We start from the raw sequence: 24,655 nt of genomic DNA on the forward strand, positions 1-24,655 counted from the left end.
TACTCTGAGATTCCTGTTCGATGATTTTCTCTTCTCTTGACGTCATTGTCACCGGCTTCCTGGTCTCGGTACAAGTCTTTTAACGCTCGGAAATATTTTGAGGCCATTTCTTCGTTGGGGTTGGATTGAGCCTGATACTTCTACTATTTGCTATCCGGCATCGGTATCTTGCTCTGCCAAAATTGTAGTCGCCATTTCAATTGCCTCGTGGCATGAACGACCCTCACGGATGCGGAATTTATGTAGGTGGTTTCTCACTAAGGACGTGATCAGCCTGGTTGAAAGCCGTCCTATCTGGTGGGACCCACATTCTCCTGTGGGGAACTGAGCTAACGAGATTGCCATGTTTCTACTGCAGCGAATTCTTTTGGTTCGTGGAATTTCTGGAACACTATTTCGGTGGCTTGGTTTGATGCATCACTGGTGATTGAGAGGGTGACAACTATCACTACGTGTTTGAAAAGAGTTTTGTTTCTTCCATACGATGGTAGCCTTGAGAAAAATTGAGCTTGCATTTCAACTACTCCATGGAACTCCTAGGAACTTTTTGAGTTCTGAAACATGGCACTTGGGTTAATTGCAAATGCAACTGTCGAGCACAGGTAGAGTTCGAATTCCTAATAAATCAATATTACAGCCGGGGTATTTGACTTAAAATTGTGTTTGGTCCAAGTTATATTTGGCGATGTTGATGCTCAGTCCAAATTTGTGAAGACATTTTAAAACGGCTCTTCTTTGGTGGCTTACGAGTAATAAGGATTTCATGTATTTACATATGCTGAGCAAAAATCTAGATCTCGCGGCGCATCATCGATACATCGATGCAATGTCTGAGCTGCACTTCTTATCCCGAAGGTCATTCCAACGAACTCATATAAACCAAATGGTATGATGACCTCGCTTTTTGGTGGAAACTGGGGTCTGATAATACCCTCTAGGCAAGTCAATTATGGAGAACATGGTGTAGCCCCTTAGAACATTACCCTTACCCGCGACTGTGGCAGTATCGGTAGTCTGAGCTATGGTGCCATTTGTTTAAATCATGTGTAGAAAACTGGTCCAATTAATTATTGTCTAAAGGGTTGTTTTTACTTCGGCAAACTTCTCTGGAACAAGACGGTGTGGTGCTCTGAATGCGAAGTCAACTAAATCCGAGTTTTCCCCGTAGGTTGATGTTTTAGAAGTGACGGGGGCTTAGACTGCGGCTTCGGTGTCGATAAGGAACCTCAAATTGCAACCTTTATTTAACAAATGGGATGCTTCTTACCTTGCTTAGTCGTTCCGACGATCTCGTCGTGGGCGGGTTCTTTTAGTTTTCCGTATTAGGTGGTTGGTGTTAAAAACCTAAACTTGTAGCTTGGTGCACTTTGTGACCTTATTGTCAAATTTGCTGTCCCATCAGGTGCACACCGAGATTGCAATTTTGCAGAACACGTCAAATTTTGGTTTCTGAACTTTTTGAATGTAACAGAATTTAGCTCCACAACACGATTATTATACAATCCACATTTACTTTCAAATCGATTAAACTCAGATATCATTTTATTTGGATTTTTTCCGAAAAGTTTCAAGATAAGATATAAAAGATGTGTAAACAACTTTATCAAAAGTAACTTATATTCAAAATCCTAACAACTTATCGTATTTTCATTTTGCACCTAATTAATGCAACAAATTCACCTTCTAATTTCAGGTTGATAATTCACCATGCGTCCTAGAAATTTTAGATACAGCCGGTACAGAACAATTTGCATCGATGCGAGATTTGTATATAAAAAATGGTCATGGCTTTATTGTAATGTATTCATTAACAAATCATCAAACATTTCAAGTAAGTCAATTCTATCGAAGATTACTGAAGGACATAGAATCTAATTTATCTAATTTCTTTTCGATTTTAGGATATAGCAAATATGAAAAGTGTAATTAGTCGTGTAAAAGGTAGTCAACCCGCACCAATCCTCCTAGTCGCAAATAAACTCGATTTAGAATGCCAAAGAGAAGTTTCAACAGCCGAAGGTTAGTAATGATTTTCAGATACTAGAGAAATATTTTATTTACTAAGAATTCAGTCAGATTTCCTCAAAATTAACTGGAACACTAAAGAGAAGAAGCATATTTTAATTTAAATAATATTTTGAAGTCTTCACCCTTAGTACCACCACTTTGCAAGCAATGAGCAACGCATGAAGTTCTCATGGCTCTTTGAATTATCTTCAATACCTATAACAAACGACTCCCAGGAACAATAAATATCAGTCACTCGCTACTGTCATTCCATGGCTGCATGCTGTCCTTTAGCCCCCCCGCCCCCCACTTCTCCTTATGAAGTCTCATGTGGGGTGAACATTGTGTAGACACAAATTGTCGTTCAGTCATTCATTACTCATATTATATACGCTTCTTTCTTCCAGTTTAACAACCGTTTTATTAAGTATAATACATTTATTTAATTAATGTAATTATTTATTAACGGACAATAAGCAGAGTAAAACTCCCTTTTCTTGTTGCCCTCAGAAGGAAGAGAAAGCAAGAAAAGTTTTAGGTAAAGTATCCGAAGTTGGTGAAGTCGAGCAAGTTGGAGGCAGTGAACCTAAGGTTACCAAAGCCGTGTTGATTTTTCACTTTGAGGTGACAAAAATGGGATGGTAATTCTCAGCAAGAATGCGGTAGCCACTTTTGTGAATGAGTATGTTCAAAGCCTCTTTCCACAGGCTAGAAAAATGGTTTATTTCGAGGCTCTTCTTCAAAATAATGCAAAGGGGAAGGGAAATGGACTGACCAGTTTTAAGCAGAATGATATTAGGAAAACCATCGTGACGTGGGCCGACATTGGCGTCAAGCCTGCCAATGAGTTACTCGACATGGACAGGGGTAGGGAAGGGAATGGTAGGAGATTTGGGGCAAGCTGCATTTCCTTCTGGCAGAGAAGAAGCACGAGGACATAGACTCAAGAAAAGTAGTGGTAAATCACAAGATAGTTGCTAGATAGCTTGGCGTGACTGCACGACTCCGCGCTCCAGTGGGTCTTCAAGACTGGCCAGATAATCCTTTCTAGATCTAAGTATTAAGTTTCTGGCTGAGGAACGCAGAGTTTTGGAAAAAACGAATTCAGCAAAGGTTCCAGAAGACAGGAACTTCTTCCTAGCAGTAGATTGTTTTTACGAAGTTTTTTGTTGACTTCAGTTCCAGGGTGAACCAGTAAGTGTAAGAGCGCAGAAACTCAGGAAGTAGTAGAAGATGTTCCAATTTTTGGCTAAAATAACTAAGACATCTAAGAAACATGCGGCTGTATCCTATACGAAGATTAGTCACTCGGAGTTCCAATTATAGTTTCCCCGTTTGTTTAATATAACCAAGACTTCCTATGTTATATAAATGCCTCCTTGACTTAAAGAACTCTCGCTGAAGAATACTGAAGCGCATTGGGCCGCCATTAAAAGTGTTCTTTTCTCTGTCAAAAGTCAGGTTTCCGGGCATGGTTATGAGATCTGGCTGATTGCAGAAGCTTGAAAGCAGATGGACGAACGTAAGCAACTAAAGCGTCATATTGCCGCTGCGTGGTGGGGTACCCTTAAGTTTCGGTACCGCGACGTAACTCGGGAAGTGCAGCACTTCGTGTCCCGTGACAAGAGAGAATTTATTATTGCGTTGGAAGCAAAAGCTCCGTTTAAACGCTGGATTTGACGGTTTCCTCATGAAACTTTTCCTTGCAGCTCCTGCTGTTTCTTTGTAGTTGCTATATCCAATTTTTTGCACATCTTTAGAGTCGAAAGATGGTGAGTAGAAAACGAAAGAGTGCACCCTTTGAATTATTGGGGAGCATTGTGCGAAGTTTACATCCTCACTCCACCTGCTTTTCATCCCTATTTCACTTTACTCTTCATCAAATTCGAGAAGGCATTCTACCGATACTATTCCTAGTCATCATCGATTATCGGTTTGATATTGCCTTGGCGGAGAAGGTGGAAAATTTCAATGGACCATGAAATCTTTCCTCAAACTCATGAGTTTCGCTGATGAATGAACCTTGGCCAAATGGCTCTGGATTTGGGGAAGGAGCCAACGAAAGTCGAACTGAAGATAAATACCAACAAAAGCAATGCTCTCAATCTGATTGGTCGTCGCATTCTTTCTATCTATATTAGTGGGGATAATATCGGGGACATCGATCAATTCGTCTACCTCGGAACAGTTGTTTCTGCTGATAGTAGCACCAAACTCGATGTTACTATACTAATAGATCCGTTTTCGATGTTTTATCTAAAATCTAGACATGAGATACCTGAATGCCAACATCAACTTGAGGCCACTCTCGGTGTTGCATGCTATATGGGAGTAGGACGTGGAATATGGCCGCCATTGCTACTTGGGAGCTCTAGGCCTTTGTCGTTAGCATTTGTCATCACCGTGTCATTGGAATACTCTGGCCCGGTACAATTGTGGGCAAAGAATTACGTTGGCATATGGGCTATTTGTCAGTAGATGTGTTCATGAGAAAACGGAAGAGGCAGTGAGTAGGTCACATTTAGGGCTACGATATATCATGCATTAGAATCTACTATGCCAAAATTATCACCCTAGAAACGCATGGCACATAACAGCGGATGATAAGTGCAAACATCTCGGGGAAAACCTAGAGGGAGTTGAAGCACATTCTCAAAGATCGAAAACCACCCTCAATTTTACGAATTCCGTTTGCCATATAAAGATTTACCTTCATTTAAGAAATGATCCTTCGGATTATAGAATCGTGATAAGTTTCTCTTAAACGGCCTTCTTTTGCAGAATTGTCCAAATGAAAACAACGCGGGAATAATAAGGGAGAGTGATCTAGTTTAGCGCCACTACGATCCATAAGGGTTTTAGTGGTCAACAGGGCACGTTATTTTGCTGCCCCTGAGAAAACTCCATTCCCAGGAAATATTCCCCTTTTGAGTGCCCCTTTTGTCAAGCCTACTTCTAAAAGGAAGTACTTTGGACATCAAAATGATAATAGTACGCCTCTAGTCTCTTTATATTTTTGAGGCAAGAAACTGAAAGCCCTGAATTGTCCTCCAGACAAAAAAAAGTGTAGCAGGTGATAGAAGAACACCTTCCAGATGTGGCCAATGTTGAAATAAGTCTCACAGTCAACGTTCAGTTGAATTCTCGGGAAAAAATCGTGCTTCCGGCTTCTCGAAAAGTGGGAACTAAAAATCGGATGTAGTCCTGTCGAAAAGGAGAGGGTTGGATTCTTCTCAAACTAGAGGTTTGTCGGAGATCGGAATAGGGAGACTTTAACAAAACCAGACTGACTCCTCAAATTGAGTTGAGGCCTGAACTTCCCTTCTATGAGCCTGTCCGTGACATCCAAGTGCTTAGCGAAATGGCTTGATTTGCTTTGTCAGGTAGGCTTTGGGGTCTAGTAGATGAAGTTTGAAGTAAAGAAGTTGAATTTTTGTGAAAAGACATTACGAGAAATGAACTTTTAAATGAGGCATGCCCCATATTTCTGCAATCTGGTTCCGAGGAAATTGTTTTTGACCTGATCTTTACATAAAAATTCTTAGTGGAAATTTCCCAGGGGACAAAAAAATCTAAACAATAGCCAAGGACCCTCAAGATACTATTGAGTTGTCGGTAAGCGCCCGTGCTGATCCGTCTAGAAAAAGGGAGAAGGGAATGATTCCCCCATGCTAGCAACTTTTATTAGGGGCTGGGAATGGAATCTAATAAAATTGGGTTGATTTTGAAATTGAAGCGTAGCTCCCATAAGTTTCTCCTACGACTCTACTGGCCGGTTGAAGTAAAAATTGCCGACAAACTGGTTAAGCATAAAAACGAAGTAAAATTTTTGAGTTAATGAAAACGCTAAGGGAGATCTTTACCTTGTTTTCATGACCTAATTGTTAATACAAATAGACCTAAAAATATGCTGCTTATCCAGAATTTCACAGAATTTCATGCGCTCTCGTCATGCGATTCAATGACGTCATAACATGAAGGGAGATAGCTCGAACATTTCTCCTGCACATTGGTTGCCCTGCTTTTATCGTAGTGGGATGAAGAATACTTATCCATGAAGAAAAGAAATCTCCATCTCATACTTCTAGTGACATCATACACTAGTGACAAATTTAAAAAAAAATATTCTAGAAACCACGCCCTTATTACATGGAGATGGACTTTGATGGTTTGGAATAGTAGAGGACATAATACCAGGGTCGTCAGAATCTGTGCCCGGGAAATCCGAGCGAAAATTGACTATCCTATTCCAAGGCTTGGGAAAAAGTTCGGGGATAATCATCCGCTTTTCCTCCTCTCCTCTCGGACTTGTTCTGATGCTTGTATTAGAGTTTCCGCCCTTCTTTTGTTTAGGAGTATTCGTTGACCCTAATATTATAGTTTTGTTCAGTATCGACCAAGATTTCTCTAGTATGCTTGCAGAACAAAAGTGCTCTTAACAAAGGATACTTTCCTATCAATTTATGTCAGTGACTTGCAAGTTTCTAGTCAGTTCTTCCCTATACGAATCTAGTGCCCAAAGAAGAATTCTTATTAGGCACTATTTGGGAATATAATGAAGTTTATCACTAGGGTGCGAACAGTAAAACTGGTAAGCAAACTGGTTAGTTCCTTACTAACCTAACCTACTAACTTGGCAACTAGAATCAGGATCCATTCATTACAGCGTTGCGTTAGCAATCTTTGACCCTACAAAAATTCTTCTTCTGATCTAGCAACGGATTAATCCTTCCCAATAATTTTTTTACTGCTTCTGCCAAAGTAGTTCCTAGATTCTCCCCAATTCAGTCCTATCATGTCCTTTCTAATATCCAGAAACACTCAGGCAAATTACTGCTGGGCTATCCACAACTTTTTCTCAAAAGGTCACGAGGGCAGCATAGCAGAGTGTCGTCTGTGGAAACGTACTTCTTGGACTTAGTCTCAATCACGGTTCATTTTTCCACTCCTTCCTTACAGTCCGATGTCGGCACTTGGCTACCAAAGTCTTCGTTTCTACTAGGTCGAGCGGCCGCGTTCTCTAATTTCGAAAGCCGAACTGCTCTATTCCACTAGCTCACCCTAACTTTAAGCTTGCATTCAAAATGTCCAGTATTTTTGTTCTGACTGGAAGTCAAATTCGGTAAGCATGCCTGACGGGAAGGGGGATTCCCCCGGCGCGAAGTTTTCTTGGAGGCCTGAAATAAAAATTTCAATGGGAAAAGGGAGGATAAGGAACCCCTCACAATTTTGGCCCCGGGCCCGTTTTTTCTCATAATTATCACCCCGGGCCCATACTTTCTCTCTACGGCCTTGTCGGCAAATATAATACCTGAAAATTTATCTTTAGTTTCCTCTAATAAACCCACTAAACTGGTAGTGTCTTTTGGTGTCGTATCGAGATATATAAGCTTAGTGTTTCCTGTTCACGAGATTGATAGGCTGACGCTATACCTCCTCAACCATCGCACCGTACTTGGTACTTTGATATTGGTTGAAAAGAAAATAAAGGACACGCTGCTGATTGGGGAAAGCTGAGATTCCAAAACCTACTCAGGACAATTTTCATAATAGGATTGAATAATGCGATCACTTTCAAATGTACATATAAAGTGAATTACCCTTTGACTAACTTTGAATTTTCCTTCAAAAGCTTTTTTCCAAAATTTAACGACTATTTGCTCTAGGCTGACGGTCATAATTTCCTTGAAAGTCACAGTCCGCTGAACAAATTGTAGCCAAGCTGGCGTTAATAACTTCACATAGCCCCACAATTTCACATCAGTGATAACAATTTAATTTCACAACTTAATCCATGCTAATATCCCTTCCCACAATCTAATCACACTCGTCCACTGATTAGCTTTTTATTCTCATAATTAATCATATCCTTGAAACAGGACTCAAGCCGCCTTAGGTCTGTCATCAACTTGCCCCACTACCGAAGTGCGTGATTGAGAGAGTGTCCTCTTTGACAAAATCAAGATAGGTCACACCCTAAGTAGTTCATAAAATTAGGGTTAAATCAGAACATAAAGGAGACGATAGGGCACGATGGAGTTGAGGTCAAGTGGTAGTAAACTTGTGACATGTCCTTGAACCTATTTTTGTGGTGAGTGTGACCCGATTTTAGTCCTCGAAATTTTATTTAATCTCAGTGGCCTGTCCTGGCTTGCTTTTTTAAGAGACTTTTCTAAATATATCCTGGAATATGGTTTTAGGAGAATGGTCCGTTATGGGTTTCCGCATAAGTAATCAGGATATTTTATTTTTGTTTGGGATATTTTTATCTTAAGAGGGATATGCGCATTCATTATGGAATCGTATGGAATTATTTAAACATATTCTTTGAAAAGGATTCGTGTCCCTCTTAAAAATGCAAAACGAGATATTCTTAGAATTGGCAGAACCTTAATGCTTTTGATTTGAATCCCAAAAGAGCAGCCTCACAAAAAGATGCATTTACTGAAAGTGTAGGAAGTCCTCTGAATTCTTCCTGACTTCAATGTAAAACATGTTTGAATGCCAGTTTTGGATTCACCCCTTGCACAATCTGTGTCGTTCACCAGGAACTATTAGTTCTATTTAGTTTTAGACTCCTCCTGAGCTCCTCCTTGCCCTTGTTTTCACCACAAACGATGACTACATTTTGATGATTGAAATTGAGGATTACTCCTTTACAAAACCGAAAACCAGAGCAAGTTTGTTTGTGTCGTGTAGCGTTATAGACAACAAGGGACAAAAAACGAAAGCAAGAACAAAAGGGATGATTTAGTTGATTAGGATTCCAATCCCTTCTCGATTGGATAGTGTCCCTTTGTGAAATGAGCTCTGTAACGGCTTCGAGTGTGAACTTTTGCAGATGAATAGCACACATTTGGGAGTTTGTTTGGTCAGATTGAATGATCATCACCAGGGAGGAAGTTTAAATGAGTTGAAGATAAACTTGTTAGAGAAAATTTCGTGTAAGGGTTAGATATATTCAATGTGATTTTTATAGGGATATTATGGGGGTAAAAAGGGTTATTGGTTGTGGTACCAAAAAGAAGAATGGAAGCTGTTTGGGAACTCAAAACTAAGTAAAGAATTTGACGTATCACATACTTTTTTATGTCTATGAGGTTAATTCCACTCAGGAATTTGCCTAGGATAGCGTTTGGCAGAGAGTTACTTCCATCATTTTAAATAGCCTTTTCCATAAAATTTAACGTAATTTAACGTTAGAGAGAAAGAATTGGAAGGAGTACTGTTTTCTACAATACCCATGAATTGAATCCTATCACCAAAAAGATTCAAACGAGGTAACGAGAGACTCCGTCAACGCCCTTTCACTTTAAGATGGAAGCACCAGTCTATGTCAGGTGCATATTTGACATTGATACTACTGGACCGGGAGCTTACGAAGGAAATTATCGTCTCATGTATGGATTCGTGAAAACCAATTTTACCTACAGCTTACAAATAATTGGTGGAACCTCCCTTGATTGTCAAATTTATTTCTAAACTATTGCCGGACGACATGTATCACGTTTGGAAAGATCGGTTTGAAACTGATCCGGTTTTCATGGTCTTTACCGACCATGACTAGACCAACTAGATATAGAAAGTAGGTCCTGTTAGTGGGCGCCTTAGTCAAAACCGAACATCAAGATCAAGTTCACGCGTTTTCTCGCCAAATGTCAAGATCAAACTCATTGGTTTTCTTTTTGGGGCTACAAAGCGAAAAGAGGCCATAAAAGCTCTGCCAATGAATTCTCCCTTCATAATAACTAATTCGGAAACTCATGCCCAAAAAGATCTTTTTGCTTGTCCACATCTGGCTTACTCATCGGATTTAACTCCATTCCACTTTTGCCAAAGATAAGCGTGTTTGTCAACGATTTTATGCCATCCAAGGTGGAAAGGACCACGAAGGAGTAACTGGTTGCCCTTTGAAAAACCCTTTTTCTTTCAATTATATATAAATACATCGCTAGCCAAGGAGACCACTTTAAAGGAGGGTAATTCAAATTTGATCTTCCTGCATTTTTCTATCACATCTCATATGTGAAATACTTTGACGACGATATCGGTAAAGACACTGTCAAGAGAGAAAACCTGGTTACAGTGAACAGTTGACTTTGTGTTTTGCTTAACCCATTGACACATATACCGCCACACTGTGTCCTTTCCCTTCTTACGAGCTACAAATTTGAGCTTACATAGCAGCAGCCCTTCCTTATGAAAAAAGGCAATCTATGGGCCAAATGCCTATATCCCTATACATGACTATAAGGTTGCACTCATATAAAGTAATTCAGGAGGTAAGATGAAGAAAGGATTTGAATACTAAGAGGTTTCAAACAGTTTATTGGTCAAACATGTCATGGAAAAGCGCTGTCTTGGTCTCGGAACGAGAAATAACTTCCATCGTTTGTTTGTTGCCCTCGCTCACTTCCCTGATTGCTATAGAACTTGATCATCATCATCACCGTGGCACTATAGATCGACGTTGAGCCCTGGCCCCCTAGATCGTTGTCCTCCAAATATCTCACTCCCTCTATCACGTCCTCACATCTTGGAAGGCTAGTAGATGCTCGGCGTCTGAATATAGTGTGCTCTCGGTCTTCCTAGTAGTCTCGCTCTGTCGACTCGTCGTTCATTCATAACCTTTTTAGGCATGCGATCGTCGCTCATTCGTTGAACACGCCTTTCCCACTGATGACTTTGTAGTTTAACGAATTTGGAGACTTTTAGCTGATCGTAGAGTCTATAGAACTCATGGTTGTATCGGATACGCTCCACCATCGTCGCGAACTGCTCCGAAAATTCGCCGTAGGACTTTCCTTTCAAATGTGTTTAACAACTTTTCGTAAGTTTGGGTTAGGGTCCAGGTTCCGCATCTATATCATTGCACTGGTCGTTCATTATAGGAAAGACTGAAAAGAAAGTTTTATTTGCTAGCTGTATCCTTCGCTTGACCTGGTCAATCTCATTGGTGTCCTTTGACAGGCTGCTCCTCAAGTATATAAAGCTGTCTACGAATTTGATGTTGAGGTCTCCTACATTGACGCTCGAATGTGCTGGCGTCCTACTTCTTGATTGCATCATTATTTTCGTTTTGTCCTCATTGATGCGAAGTCCAACTCCTTCCGTAGCAGTGTAAAGGGTCTGCGTCGGTTAGTTTTCGAGATATGATGTTGATGTTATATCAGCGTACACTACCAATTGTGTCGACTTAATGAGTAGCGTCCCGCTGGTATTGGTATCCATTGCTTGGATAGCGTATTCGAGTGCTAGGTTGAAGAGCATTGGGGCCAGTCCGCCGCCCTGCTTCAAACCAGTATGTGCTTTCAAAGGATCAGTCAACCTGTTCTGGACTTGAGAGATGGAGTTAGTCATAGTCATTTTCGTCAGTCGTACCAGTTTAGCTGATATACCAAATTGCAGCATTATGTCGTACAGTACTCCACGATCTATACTGTCGTATGCCTGCTTGAAGTCAAGAAAGACTTGGTACACTTCGAAGTTATATTCCCAGAACTTTTGCAGGATTAGTTTAATGTTAAAAAGCTGGTCAGTTATGAAGCGATCTGACCTGAAACCACTTTGTTAATCGCCAATGAGTCGTTCGGCGTATGGTCTTATTCTATTCTCCAGAATTTTCGTCACTATTTTATAGGACGAACAGACTATTGAAATGCCTCTGTAGTTTTCACAACGCAATCTATCTACCCCTTTCTGTGGGTGGGAGAACTGATGCTCCTGCGCAAGTCGTCTAGGATCTCCTTGTCCTCCCAAATTCGCAGCAGTAGTTGGTGTACGCATTTGGTAGATTGGAATCTCGGCCGTCCCCGGCGCTTTGTTTCATCTCGGCGAATGCGCGGCGAGATCCACTTCTTTTGCTATTGAAGGATGTGTAGTGGGGCCAAGATCGCCATTGATTTGGGCTACTTGTATGGGGCACTAGGCCTATCTATGGAGTTGCAAACGCTAGTCCTGGGTTGATAACCGTTCTTAATTGTAACCTATATATACCAGCTATTAGCTAGGTTTTCATTAATGTTCAGCAACTGCTCGTCAAAATATTTCTTTTTCTCCCGTCTAATTCGCCAAAATTCGCTATAACTCGTCATGATTTTCTTTTTTAGCTCCGGTTACACGTTAGATATATTGTCTGTAGGTTTCGTTCTTTACGACGACTGATATTCTGCATTCATCGTCAAACCAGTCAATTTGCATTCGCTGGAATTTGTATCCCATAACCTTCTCTGCGACTTCCTTGATGGTGCCTTTAAGTTCTTTCCAGGACCCGTGTACATCTATGTTGCTGATGTCGTGTAACATAGGTGATTATTTTTCATTCCAGGGGCGGCTGTATATATAGAATTTACAACCAACTAAATTTATCGGTGTTTGCTGAAAAGCTCGAGTAAGGGGTCCTTGCATCAAGGAAATAAATTTCTGAAAATTGTGCAAACCCGCTGTCAAAAATGCATTTGCTCGCGGTGCGAATCCTGATATTAGCCACTTCGAAAAATTCATTTAATGCACCTACAACAAATTTTGTTCTTGCGAAATCCCAGAACATTGTCATAATTTTTCTTTCCATGTAAATATGACAAAACAAAAATTTTTGGGTCCTATTTTCTGTGACCTTGAAAATCCTATTTTCTGTGGGCAAAGGAATACCAACCTATGAAGCTGACATTCAATCGTTGCAGAGTCATACAATTTGGTGAGGTGGTAGTCGAACTGGAAAGAATATCTCAGGAGAAGTAAAATTACAGTTTTTATGCCTGCATTGATAGCAAAAATACTAAAAGTAGCGGACAATCCGCCTATATAAGTAACATCTTTACTGCTGATAGGGCCAGTAAACTCGATTGCAGTTGTCATATCGACAGTCTTGAGAGGAGTGCCTGCGGTGTGCTTTACACTAGAAACTGAGCGCAACTGCGTCGGTATAGATGCCAGTGGGGGAGCTTATTGGATGGTGTAGGGTACAGTAGATATGATTTACATTGAAGAAATGAGAAAATTCGATGGTAGATTTCACAATCAAGTGGAACTTGAACCTACCTACCCAATTTACTTGCTAAAACCGCCGAATAAATATCTCTTAAGTTACAGCTGGGAACTGTTCATGGAGGGATCGAGCATCCACGCAGCTTATGATGATATTGAGGCATGGCATTCTTGGGCGCTTACCTTGGCATTTCGAGGTCTATTTGACTTGAAAAACCCTTTATTAGCTTCGGACCAGCTCACTACACCACCTAAAATCCCCAGACAGACCGTTTTGAGAATTGAATATTTGAAGCAAATCTTTATACTACCGAAAACATTTGAACATGAAACGAATTTATCAGAAAAAAGCGCCCAAATATGTACAATTTGCCAAGCCACTGATCTCACTACGTCTCAAATATTCAATTTGCCAAGCCATTAATCCCACGACTTCTCAAGTATTTCACCCTAGCCGTGGATTATTACAATTACAATTACAAGAGTTCATAAAGTTGACAAATATTAGGAGTCCCCAACGCATTTCTTTTCGCGGATCTTGATTCGATTGTGTAGGCTTTCTTCGTGCTTATCTGGATTCGAACAGGTTCTCATTTTTATTATGATAGATAAGAAAGGGGTTCTGAGTTCTCGAATCTTACACTGCCTAATTACTTATTTTGTGAGCTATGATATTATGAAAAGGAAGGAGTATCAATGGAGAAGAGCATAACGAGGTAGCCAAAAACTTCCGTTCTCACCAACCGATCTGAAGATGACCCGAACTGCCGATTGCAAATATAAATTTATAAGGACCCCGTTTGTTCAAATACAGATTGCATTTAGCTTGAACTCTTCCACTCCATCAATTCGGAGATTGTTCGTTTAATTTTGTGACTTGCGGATCACTAGTCGTCTTCTACCTTCAAGGGACCTAAAACCCTCAAACGGATGGTGCAATTTTTACATTCATGGACCCTGAAGTTCACCGGGGCAGATGGTTCTCGCCGATAGATTGATTTTTCAATAGAGTTCTACCCTACAAGGGAAGTTTCGAATTCTATCCAAGTATTTGCACATGCTGTTGGAGTAGATTTTATGAGAAATGAAATACCCTTAGTCCGTAAAGGAATGTAGTTAGTAAGAGCTGAATCAGCAATCGCGTATCAAATTTTGGTCAAATAACGCGACCGGAATAAAGTGAGAACGTGAAGCTTTCGAAAACTGCTTTTGTGACTTTAAAAAGATGATATTGCGACCGCAGTTGGAGCTATTATAATATAAAACCCTACAGAGACAGTTAAACGTGGTTGGCCCCGGAGCTTGAACTGTACTTTCAAAGGAACCAAATCGCGTATAGGCGATTCAGGGCTAGATCCACCACCACAAATTTTCTCCTATTTGAGAGGGCCAAACGTCTGTGGAAGACGCGAAGCGTTGGCGTGAAATTTGGACTGACTTATTTGTGACAAAAGATGTCAAGTCCTTCCAAAAATCCATGAAGGAATTTCGTGGTTACCTTAGCGGCAAGTGCTAAAAAAAATCTTGAATATCTTGATTTTCTGGCTGGGCAGTACAGCCCTCCTCCCCCTTCTCTTCCGGATATCCTAATATATCCCACTGTTTCTCAGCTAATTTCTCTAGAAGAGTTGACTTCTGCTTTGCTTAGGCACAAGCGTGCCATCGCCCCTGGTACAGATAATATCATTTATTAGCATGTACGCTGGTTGATGCCGGAAACATTCTCTGCTAGAGAGGCTTAACCTCATCTGGTGCAAGCTAAGCCTTCCTGAGGACTGGTCTATTATTCGAGTGGTACCCATCCCAAAAAAAATTAAGAACCCTGAACTTTTCACCAGTTACCGCCCAATTGCTCTCATTAATGTTTTTGGCAAACTGCTTAATTCTATCATCAACGTTTGTATCAATAATTTAATTGGTGAAAGTCTTCCCTGCTAACTGTTATTATTCGGCAGGCAAATCTACGTCTGCTTGCCTCAATGATATCCTTTTACACATTTCGATAGGAAAAGGTAAAGGTCAGCAGGTGTTGGCTGTGGTGCTGGGTGTGAAGAGTGCCGAGGAGAAGGTTAATCTGGCTATCCTCAGCAACAAATTGTCACATTTCTGCTTTCTGCTGAAATTGTTTTATGGGTCAAGGATAATGTCCAATTGACACTTACAACTAGGGCTGGACAGCATTCAAGTTCGAAATGGCATTCCCCAGGGATACGTTTTAAGTCCAATGTTGTTTAATATCTATACAACATCTATACATGATAATAGTGAAATCTTCCAGTATGCGGACTATTTCATGATTTTGGCCACTTGAGACGATTGGTTATCGACTGCGTTTGTTGATGAATCCCGAAGATTGGACTATCAATCAACAAAACCCAATCCCAACCTATATCCTTCAAACGAAGCAGGGTAGCACCCCTGCTCATTAAAATTAATAATTATATCCTTAAGCATGTCAAATCCATCACTTTTTTAAGTAGAGAGGTAACGAGGACGTGTTCGGTCAGAGACCGCTTGAAACCGTAAAAGCATACAGGTTGATTAATTTTTCAACTCGTTTGTTCTTGGGGTCTCTCTCCCCGTAAGGCCATCAATCTCTGAGGTAAGGCCCATTACATGTGGCAGAACCCAGGTGGCAAGTCGATGGGGGTCTCAAATCAAGGGGTTTTCTGGTCCTGGCGTCGGATGCTGCGTTCATGTGTTGGGGGTCTACCTGCGCGATGGTTGGTCCGGATGGGACGCAAGTCTAACGTTTTTCCTTGGGTGTCAGTTTGATTTTGGCGACTGAACTTTTTACCGTGTTTCAAGCCTGATGGCTTGGGTTTTAGGATGGGTGAGGAGAAGGTTGCTATCATTACAGACTCCATACTTGTAAATTACTCAAACAAACTACGCCATCACACCACCTAGTGAGCAAAATACATGTCCTTGCTTCTGATCTTCTTTTTAAGTCTTTAAAAGTCCTATGGTGCCTTGATCCTGGTGTCAGATACCTTTAAACTACCGAGTAGTCTCTATGTGTGCTTGCGTCAAGTTGCTACCGGCTTTCTGATCTGGGCTGGGGGCGGTTCGGATGGAGGATGCAGACAACTTTTGAAGTCACTTGAAGGAATAATGTAATGTAATAATGTAAAGGGAGAAATCTAGCTAGATGTTTAATGAGGTTGAGAGGGTTCATGAGGGTTGCCTCAAAAAAATCATCCCACTTTTTATTCGTGGCCATCCATAATTTCCAACCATAATTTCGATTGAAAATATGACTCAGGGGGACAGTATTAACGCGGAAAAACACTATGGAACCCCAAAGAAAAGGGCTTCTCAAAATAATAGGAAGGACACGCTGAAAAAGGGAGTCTGCCTGATAAGAAGAAGTACGCATAGTATACGGCGGGAAAACGGTAGTATAGGTCCCAGGGCGAAGCGTTGATTTGTACCCACGATGGAGCATAAAACCTGGGAAACGCCTGCTGAACTAATACCAGTAGCTCTACTATCAAACCCTATCTCCACCTCCACATGGTGATCGCTGAGAGTTCTTTCTTAATGAAAAACTGCAGATTGCAGAACATATAGGGGGGCCAATATAGACTCGAACCACTATCTCGTTGGCATAGTGCTCCGAGCTATGAAGCCATTGCATGTAAAACTGCTTCAATATCCCCTCCTCTTTGATTAGGACGAAAACTGCATTAGTTTGCTTCGCTCTTAATTGTTGACCTTCGGGAAGGTATATCCAATTTACTACTGATATTGTCAAGCTCTTGGTTAACGCAGTGCTGTCAGTTGTGGTTTTTCAATTTACTATGCTGACCAATGGAGGTCGCTACAATATTCCAGTTTAGTTCCTGGTGTCCTTCACTTCCAAATGCGAACTGTTTTTTTTTCTGAAGCAGTCAAATAGACCGAGCGACCCAGAATCTTATTGTATCATAATACTATATTTCATATTTCATTCCGTACCTTACGGACCATCATTAGGCACCTGATACTTTGCAGGCTTCACCATCCAGAGATTGCCTATAAGACTTTTCTAGTTCTCCCGGTCATGCCAAAGACAATTCATCACATAAAGGCACACCTACCTCCTGGAATCAGCGTGATCGAGAGTGGTTTCCGGATGTGAATCGCTCTCTTATATATTTAAGGATTGCACCAATTATAGGAAAACTTTGCCTCAGTTTTTTGGATGCTGGGTCCGTATTATTGGGCTAAGCACAAAACTTTTTCCAAAAGACGACTTGCAGTTTCGTCCAGGCAAGAAACTCATTAAGCGTTGTCTCCTTCCTCTCTACAGTTCGTCCTTTTATTTATTCTTGTCTTTCGAACGATCCTCAGTAAACTTTTCGGTATCGCTTCCTACTTTTGAATAGCCGGCATTAAGTTTGATCATCTACAATTATTTGTATCATCTGTCGTCCATCAATGTGCAGTTGAAGTCAATTTTCAATTGTTCCATCAAGCAAGTCTTCCTACATCTTTCGTTAACGAAATTGCCGGGTGTGTTAGTCTTCAGACCCGGTAGGGTCTCCAAAAAAGAGAAACTGAAGAAGAGACCATGTTTTGGCTCCTTGATTTCCTGTATTTACTTATCATTTCACGGTAAATGAAAAATCATAAATAAGAGTCCCCAAATGCGACAAAGTAATGAAATTTGTAGCCATCACCAGATGTAATAAATGCCTAACTCACCAGGTGAAATCTGCATCTCCTATATCAGAATATTGAAAACAATAGCAAGATCGTGATAAGGAAATGCATACAATATCTGCCATAAATCAGCCTGTGACCAAGGACCATTCATCATGCCATCCGTGTCCACCTAAGCCCTGGGACACAATGAACGGCCTTGTATCCTGGTTCAATATGACTTGCAGCCTGAGCACATCCTCTTCCTTCCACATAATTAATTTAGGCGATTAAATTACAGATAAATCGATTTATCAGTTCAATAAGGACTCGCTACGGCTCCTGCTATTATTAATGTCCTTGTTGCAAAGTGAGTTATAATAAAGGCTAACATGAAATGATTTTCGGAAAATGCCGTGGAGCCTTTCATGGTAATCCTTCATGAGCGGATTTTAATTGAATTCAATTATAGTTCTTTGTCCTCACCTGCCGCAGACATGGCTTTTAGAGTGTACCAATTTCGTGTTGAAATATCTGACTTTTGCAGAGTATCCTGATAAATTTGATGCATTAAGTGCTGGAGGATATGAATTTTTCAGGACATGGGACTTCAAAGTGGAAAAATGCATTCAGTAATTATGAAATCCTCAATTTTCACGAAATGATGTTAATTAGCGTTCAATGAGTTGCATAATCCAAATGTTCCAAGGAAACCATTTGTTAACGACCAATCTTTATTTGTGGTAATTAGTTGCCTATTTTCGATATTGCGGAGATCTATGGCTTTACCAAGACATTCCTGTAATTCATCCTTTATTTCCAGGGAAAAATATTAGAATATAATAGTGAAATTATCTTGAGACAGCTATTTCCAAGGAAATTAATCAAAAAGATACATCAATCTTAAGGTTGGAGATGTAATATACGAAGAATTGATTTGGAATTCCTTTGTCCTTTGCAATTGATTCCATAGCAACCTAAGCTTTTTAAGTGAGGCTCAGAGTCAAAAGTCACAGTGATTTATCTTCTTATCTTTCTGATGTTATTTTATTCAATTTTGTATTTTGGAGTTTAGCCTTTCATCTGTTTATAGTTTGGGAAACGAAATCAAGAAGTGTTAAGTAAAGGGAAGGCAGGGAAGAGATAAAATAAAAACCTAAAAAAAGGATGCGAAATTTCTTTTGACCGAATATAGCCATGTGGGGTATCAAATGAAAGATCTTGATTAGTACCTTTCGAATCAGACATTAGTTTTAGATTGGTTGCAAAGGGAAGGAGTGCAGTGGTCCGAAAGGGGTTAATTATTTCAAGGACCCGTTCTCAGAAACTACCTAATCAAAATATCTGAGAAAAATCATGGTAGTCCGTGCACATAGTACTTAGGCCTCAAAATACCCTCCATAACGGTACCTGTTCAAACAAAGTTAATAATAGTATATCATTATTTTTTGAAAATTTACTGCCAACCCTCTTGCGTTCATCCTAAACTTAGGAGGCGCTCCAGAGGTCCGGCTGTAAGATGAATCCGTTTGGTACCCCCGACGTGATTTATATCCTCCTGTAGCCTTCTAGCATTTCATAGAACTGGCACTCTCAACTAGAATCTGCCCTCCGAATCCTTATGCCGTCTTGGACACAGATGGCAGCGGTACTTAATAAGTTGAGATGAAGCTGGTTTGTATGATGCGGATCTTGTCAAGTTCCACCCTAAAGACTAGAAACCATCCCGAGCTCGCAGTTCTCACCAGACACACCAAGAAGAGAGACTGAGAATGAGAGAGTGTAATTTATCTTTTGCATTGCAAGTCGTCTCTTTGTGATCTACTAAGCAGATTATAGACGTGTTCCTATCATACCTATAAAACACCTGTAATACTTAGGCTGCGTGAATTCGTATCCTTTATATCACCCAACAAATTCAGATTTTCTCGCTTAAGAAGTTTCCTCGCGTATTCCCCTACAGTGAGATTGTGGGTTCGAGAATTAGCGAAAGTGATATCTACCCGAGCATTGGTTACTCCTGGGTATTCACGCTTGATGGCCTGTAAAACACATAGACTCTAGGCTAGAAATCAGAGCCTTTTCGTCCAGTAGCTCCTTGATCACCTCACAGAACGTACCCTTCTTTGTTGTCTTCAGATCTAGTTTGACGAGGATTCCTCTATTAACTCACTTCTGCTCCACCAGTTCACCGGTCTAGCCACCCTGTGTTTCCCTGCCTTTTACTTTGGTGCGTATCCGATAGGAAGAAGGTTCCCTAACGTTTTTTAAGACGTGTCTTCCTCTTTCCGCTTTTTCTCCAGTTCGCTTTGCAACGGGATACTTGCAGTCCATGTGACACTTATGGTATTCTCACCGAGGAAATGCAGTCCAGGAGTTCTTCTAGTTCCATCAACCCAATTTTTACATTCTTCTATTGTTTTTCCGGGGGAAGGTTGCAAACCACATGCGCTTCAAAGTTGCCGTGTTGTTCTTGATAAACCTTTCCTCTTTGGCTCTAGCGAGGGCAATTGGATGTGCTCCCACTCGGCTTGTGTCCGAATGCACCTGCTCAGTTTTAATGATTTTCTCTGGGCTATTTCCGGAGTAAGAATACTGGAGTTGCTATTTGCACACCAGTGCCGACATTGCGGGACTTTCTACGCATCCCGGTGTCTTGTCGGGTGTTCCAGCTCGTGACGCCTCCTTCGCTAGGCGATGCAATGAGGGATGCATTTTTTTACTGCATCGAAACGGAGTCACATTTTTCCAGTTCAATTGGGACCTGAGACTCCACAAAGGAGTCTTCTTCTTTTTCTTCAGTCTTTGTCCCGTTCACAAGCGGGGTCGGCTCGTCGTGATCGGTTTCGCCATTTGGCTCTATCAAATGCCTGATCCGGATGCAATCTCGAGGCTTTTAAATCCCCGTCTAGCGTATCAAGCCACTGTTGTTTCGCCTTGCCTTTTGGTCGTTTTCCATCGACTTCGATGTTCAGACCAATCCTGGCAAGTGAATTCTCGTTAGCGCGAATTACCATACCATCGAAGACGCCTCTCTAGTAATTTTTCGACGATCGGTGCAACTCCATAACGATCGCGGATATCCTCATTTCAGATGTGATCAAAACGTGTCACGCCACTAGTTCAACGCAACATCTTCGTCTCTCTTACCGCAAGACACCGTTCATTGTTTTTTATAGTCGGCCAACACTTAGAACCATAGAGAGCGACAGGACGTACGACATTGCGGTAAATTGTAGATTTGAGACGTTCATTGATACGTCGATCACAAAGAACACCAGTTGTGGAACACCACTTAATCCAGGTTGCGTTAATGCGTGAAGCAATTTCAAAACGCAGTTCTCCATTAGCCGATATCGTTGATCCGAGGTATTTAAATCACTCAGTTCTGGGCAGGACATTGCCGCTGACAATGATTGTGTCTGTTTCATGGGGATCAGTTGTCAAAAATTCAATTTTGTTTAATTTCAATCTGAGACTGTGCTGCATGAGGACGCGCTGTAGAGGCCTAATTCTGTCCAGTAGCCTCCCGACTTTTTAGAAAAAAATGGGCTCCCATGGTTCTGGGCCAGAATCTTACTGAGTCTTGCAAACTCGCTAGTGCTTCCAATGGTCTGGCAGTAGTCCAGCCAGGACCACTTTCTGAGATTGAACAGATCTTCATTCCCGCACAGTGGCAATGTCTTTTTGCTGTATTCTGCAGGGTGCGTCCTGTCATTCTCCATTTATTCGGAATAGAAAAATTTGGCTGGGTTCCATCGCTTTGAAAAAGGGCCAATCGCCCATGAAGATCTTGGAGTTTAAAAATGCAGGGACGCGCTTCTGCTTATCCATGTTTGTCTGCGGTAACCAGTTGCGAGCAATCGGTCTCCTGGTAATTTTGTCGTATGCGACAAATTTGAAGCCTGGCCCTGCCAGGTGTGGCTGATCTTAACGTCGCATGAACCGAGAAAGTCCCTGTAGAATTGGCCCTCGCATGCCATCCCGTGGAACTCACGGACCACCTGAGAGGAATTGACGCAGGGGATACGTCCTTCTGTCACTTTTTGCCATTCACGTTCTAAAAGCCACGTCTCCACACTGGTCGACTCCTTTGGCGCATCTTTGTAAGTGACCCTTGACTACGTCGCACAGGGGTTTCACGGTGTGTACCTCGTCGGTTGGCCGCTGCCGCTTCACTGTTTGCTGAAATTGCTTCGTGTCCGAGTCCTTGCAAACTCTGTTTTTGCTTTATTATTTGTCTTGATCTTGAGAGAAGAAATCGGTTGCACTGAAAAGTGGTGGGTTTCGCTTTCTGCTGGTTTCCGAGGCGTTTGCTGTTGTATTCCTTTACTATCGCTTGACTGCTAGCGAGGTCCTTTTCATCCCGCTTGTTGACAGTGCCGGCCTTCTTATTTTTTGCAAACCTGCTCAGAGCGATACATCGCTTCCTGGTACTGACTTTTGAGCAGGATTCCAGCGGACCTTCGGTGGCTTTAGGTCACCGGGGTTATAATCAGCTTTGAGGGATTCCACGACGTCGATAATTTCGGGGTGGGAGTACTGTTATTGGTCGTCGCTACGTCCACTTCGATGATAGTGGTTTTCAAGTTGGAAACCGCTGAGGCTGGCTGTACTGACCTCAACGACGACTGTCTCCTAATTGGAAGCCAGCAACTCGTCCTTCGCTGATGCACTTAGCATCACCACCTCTTCTTCCTGAATACGTTTTTGATGTCAAAAGTCACCAGTGCGCAGTATTTTCCTTCAAAGGCTTTCCTGGCTAGTTCAAAAACCACTTTGATGGTATTAACCGGTGACCGAGCCTTCTGGAAGCCAAACTGCCTATTTGCGTTATCCCAGACTCGTTTTACTGCGTCCAGAACTTCGTCTGCAGTTACTGGAGGGATATTTTCGGCACTTAGTGAGATTGTAGGAAATGTAGTTTCCGGATGTTGAGGAAGCATCGTCGAAACGATCTCTCACAGCAGTCTGGCACACTTAATAGAAGGAGAACTTTGATCTTTTACTGCCAACATAACCGACTTGTACACGCATCTCCGAAGGTCAGAGTCTGCCTTATTACAGAGTCGCTTCAAGCAATCATTTTTACTCTTCGCGATGGCCCAATGCAACTTTTTACGCGCTTTTTTACACTCGAGGTAGTGTTGTTCATATTCAGGCGTTTTACTTCGGCGTTGACTTCGCTTTCTGGCCTTCAAGCATTCCGTCTGGCATTTCGCTATTTCAGGGTTCCACCAGTAGTTGGGACTCCGCTTGGAGAGTGTATACGTCTTGTGATCCTGATAACCAATTTGGTTCTCGTCTCTTCAGTCCTCCGCGCCTAAACGTGTTTACGCTTCCAACATTAGCCAGGGTGATGTTTAGGTAGGAGAACACCTCGGGTAGAATTCTTCCCCTTCCGTTTGTTTCGCGACTTCCCCCACTCCTCTGCTCAGGCATTGAAGTCACCGGCAATTATATTGAGGTTGCGCTCTTTGACGTCTCTCTCGCTAGCCTGACTAGCATTTCGCAATATTCTGATGTTATCATCCTTGGTGCGGTATAGCAGCTGTAAATGTAGAGGTCTTCGATCCCCTCACAAAGTCGTGTTCGCGCTACTCCATTGCTTGTTGCAAAGCTCGGTTTCCGCAGCCTTTCTTCTTGCATCCGTTTCCTAAACGCCTTGGTATTGCTCACAGACAATAGCAACATCAATTTCCTTTTCAAATACTTTTTGTGATAGTAGGTCTTGAGCAGCTTGACAGTGATTTAAATTCAGCTGGATGACTCTCCCTTATGTAAGCTAGTTAAGGCAATCTGACACTACCTGTTATATGGTTATAATTGCGATCTTTAGTTTCCCTGCATAGAAGACAGTAAGGGTCCTTGGTATAGTCAATCGCCAAATGATTTTCTCGTCCACATCTTTGACACAGTTTTGATCTATCGATGGTGCTAGTGCAATCCTTCGCCATGTGTCCGAATTCGAGGCACTTAGAGCACTTTTTTAGGGAAATTTGCTGGTGTAACCTGCGCACGACATATTCTACGCGAACTTTACTCGCTTTCGTAGCTGACGCCATTTGTCTGTCTGTCGGTCACACGTATTTTTCTTGAAAACGGTTATAGTTATTGACACCAAATTTGGTGGCAACGTGGGGACTGTGAACACTCACGCATACAGTGAATTACATCATTCTACGTTGAATTTGGGAGGGTGGACCCCCATACATGAAAAAAGAGGGGTGTAAATTTTTCTTCTAGTCATGCGGGGTATCAAATGAAAGGTCTCGGTTAGTACCGTCGGTCTTAGTTATGACATTTGTCGGAAAGAAGGGGAGTGTGGGGGTCGAAAGTCATCACTTCTTTCACAGACCCATTCTCAGGAACTACCCAACCGAAAAATCTGAAAAAAAAATCAGGAGGCTGCCACTAGATAGGCTCTGAAATATCCACCATATCTCCATATCGATGTCTGTTCAAATAAACTTAATAATAGTATATTACGATAATTTTAAGTAATTTACTGCAAAACTCCCCTTAAGTTCGTCCTAGAACCACGAAATTTCGCAGCAATGTAAGCTATAACAGAGCATAGTCCTACCAAGTTTTGGTGGAAATCATACTATTACTAGCAAAGTTCAAAGTTCTCAAAGGTTAAAGATCTCGCTTCTGTTCGAATTCAAGACTTTGAATAGATAGATATTCTCACATAATATATGCATATATTACGTGCGACATACTAAAGGGACAAATCAAATCTCAATCTCAACTCTCTTTATAAAAGAAATACACAAAACCTTTCATATCTGAAGCGTCTAGCTTTCGGTTTCCCGACTTGTTTGTTTGCCTTTATTGAGTGAGAAGAAGTAGCAGACTCTGCCTCAGATGGAACGATGGCGTAAGTCAAGATGACAGACAACTTGTAGGGATATCGAATTGGTAGTACTCGGCTCAAAACCGGGATGTCTGGAGTTCCTTACTAAGGCAGGCCTAAACTGAATATCGGTTGTTGCGTAGTTGATGATGATGATTTGTTGTTTGTGTCTTGCTT

General features: G+C 41.5%; 1 protein-coding gene across 1 annotated transcript in view; it reads left to right on the top strand.

The window, feature by feature from the left end:
- The window catches only part of LOC119653520 (ras-related protein Rap-2c), a 468,746-nt gene that overhangs the window by 440,975 nt on the left and 3,116 nt on the right, over positions 1-24,655 (top strand). The window contains exons 2-3 of the mRNA XM_038058188.1: positions 1,694-1,831; positions 1,902-2,019. Coding sequence (XP_037914116.1) covers positions 1,694-1,831; positions 1,902-2,019 — 256 coding nt within the window. The remainder of the gene's footprint in view (positions 1-1,693; positions 1,832-1,901; positions 2,020-24,655) is intronic.

This window comes from Hermetia illucens, chromosome 4, assembly GCF_905115235.1.
Source record: "Hermetia illucens chromosome 4, iHerIll2.2.curated.20191125, whole genome shotgun sequence".
NCBI classification, from domain to species: domain Eukaryota; kingdom Metazoa; phylum Arthropoda; class Insecta; order Diptera; family Stratiomyidae; genus Hermetia; species Hermetia illucens.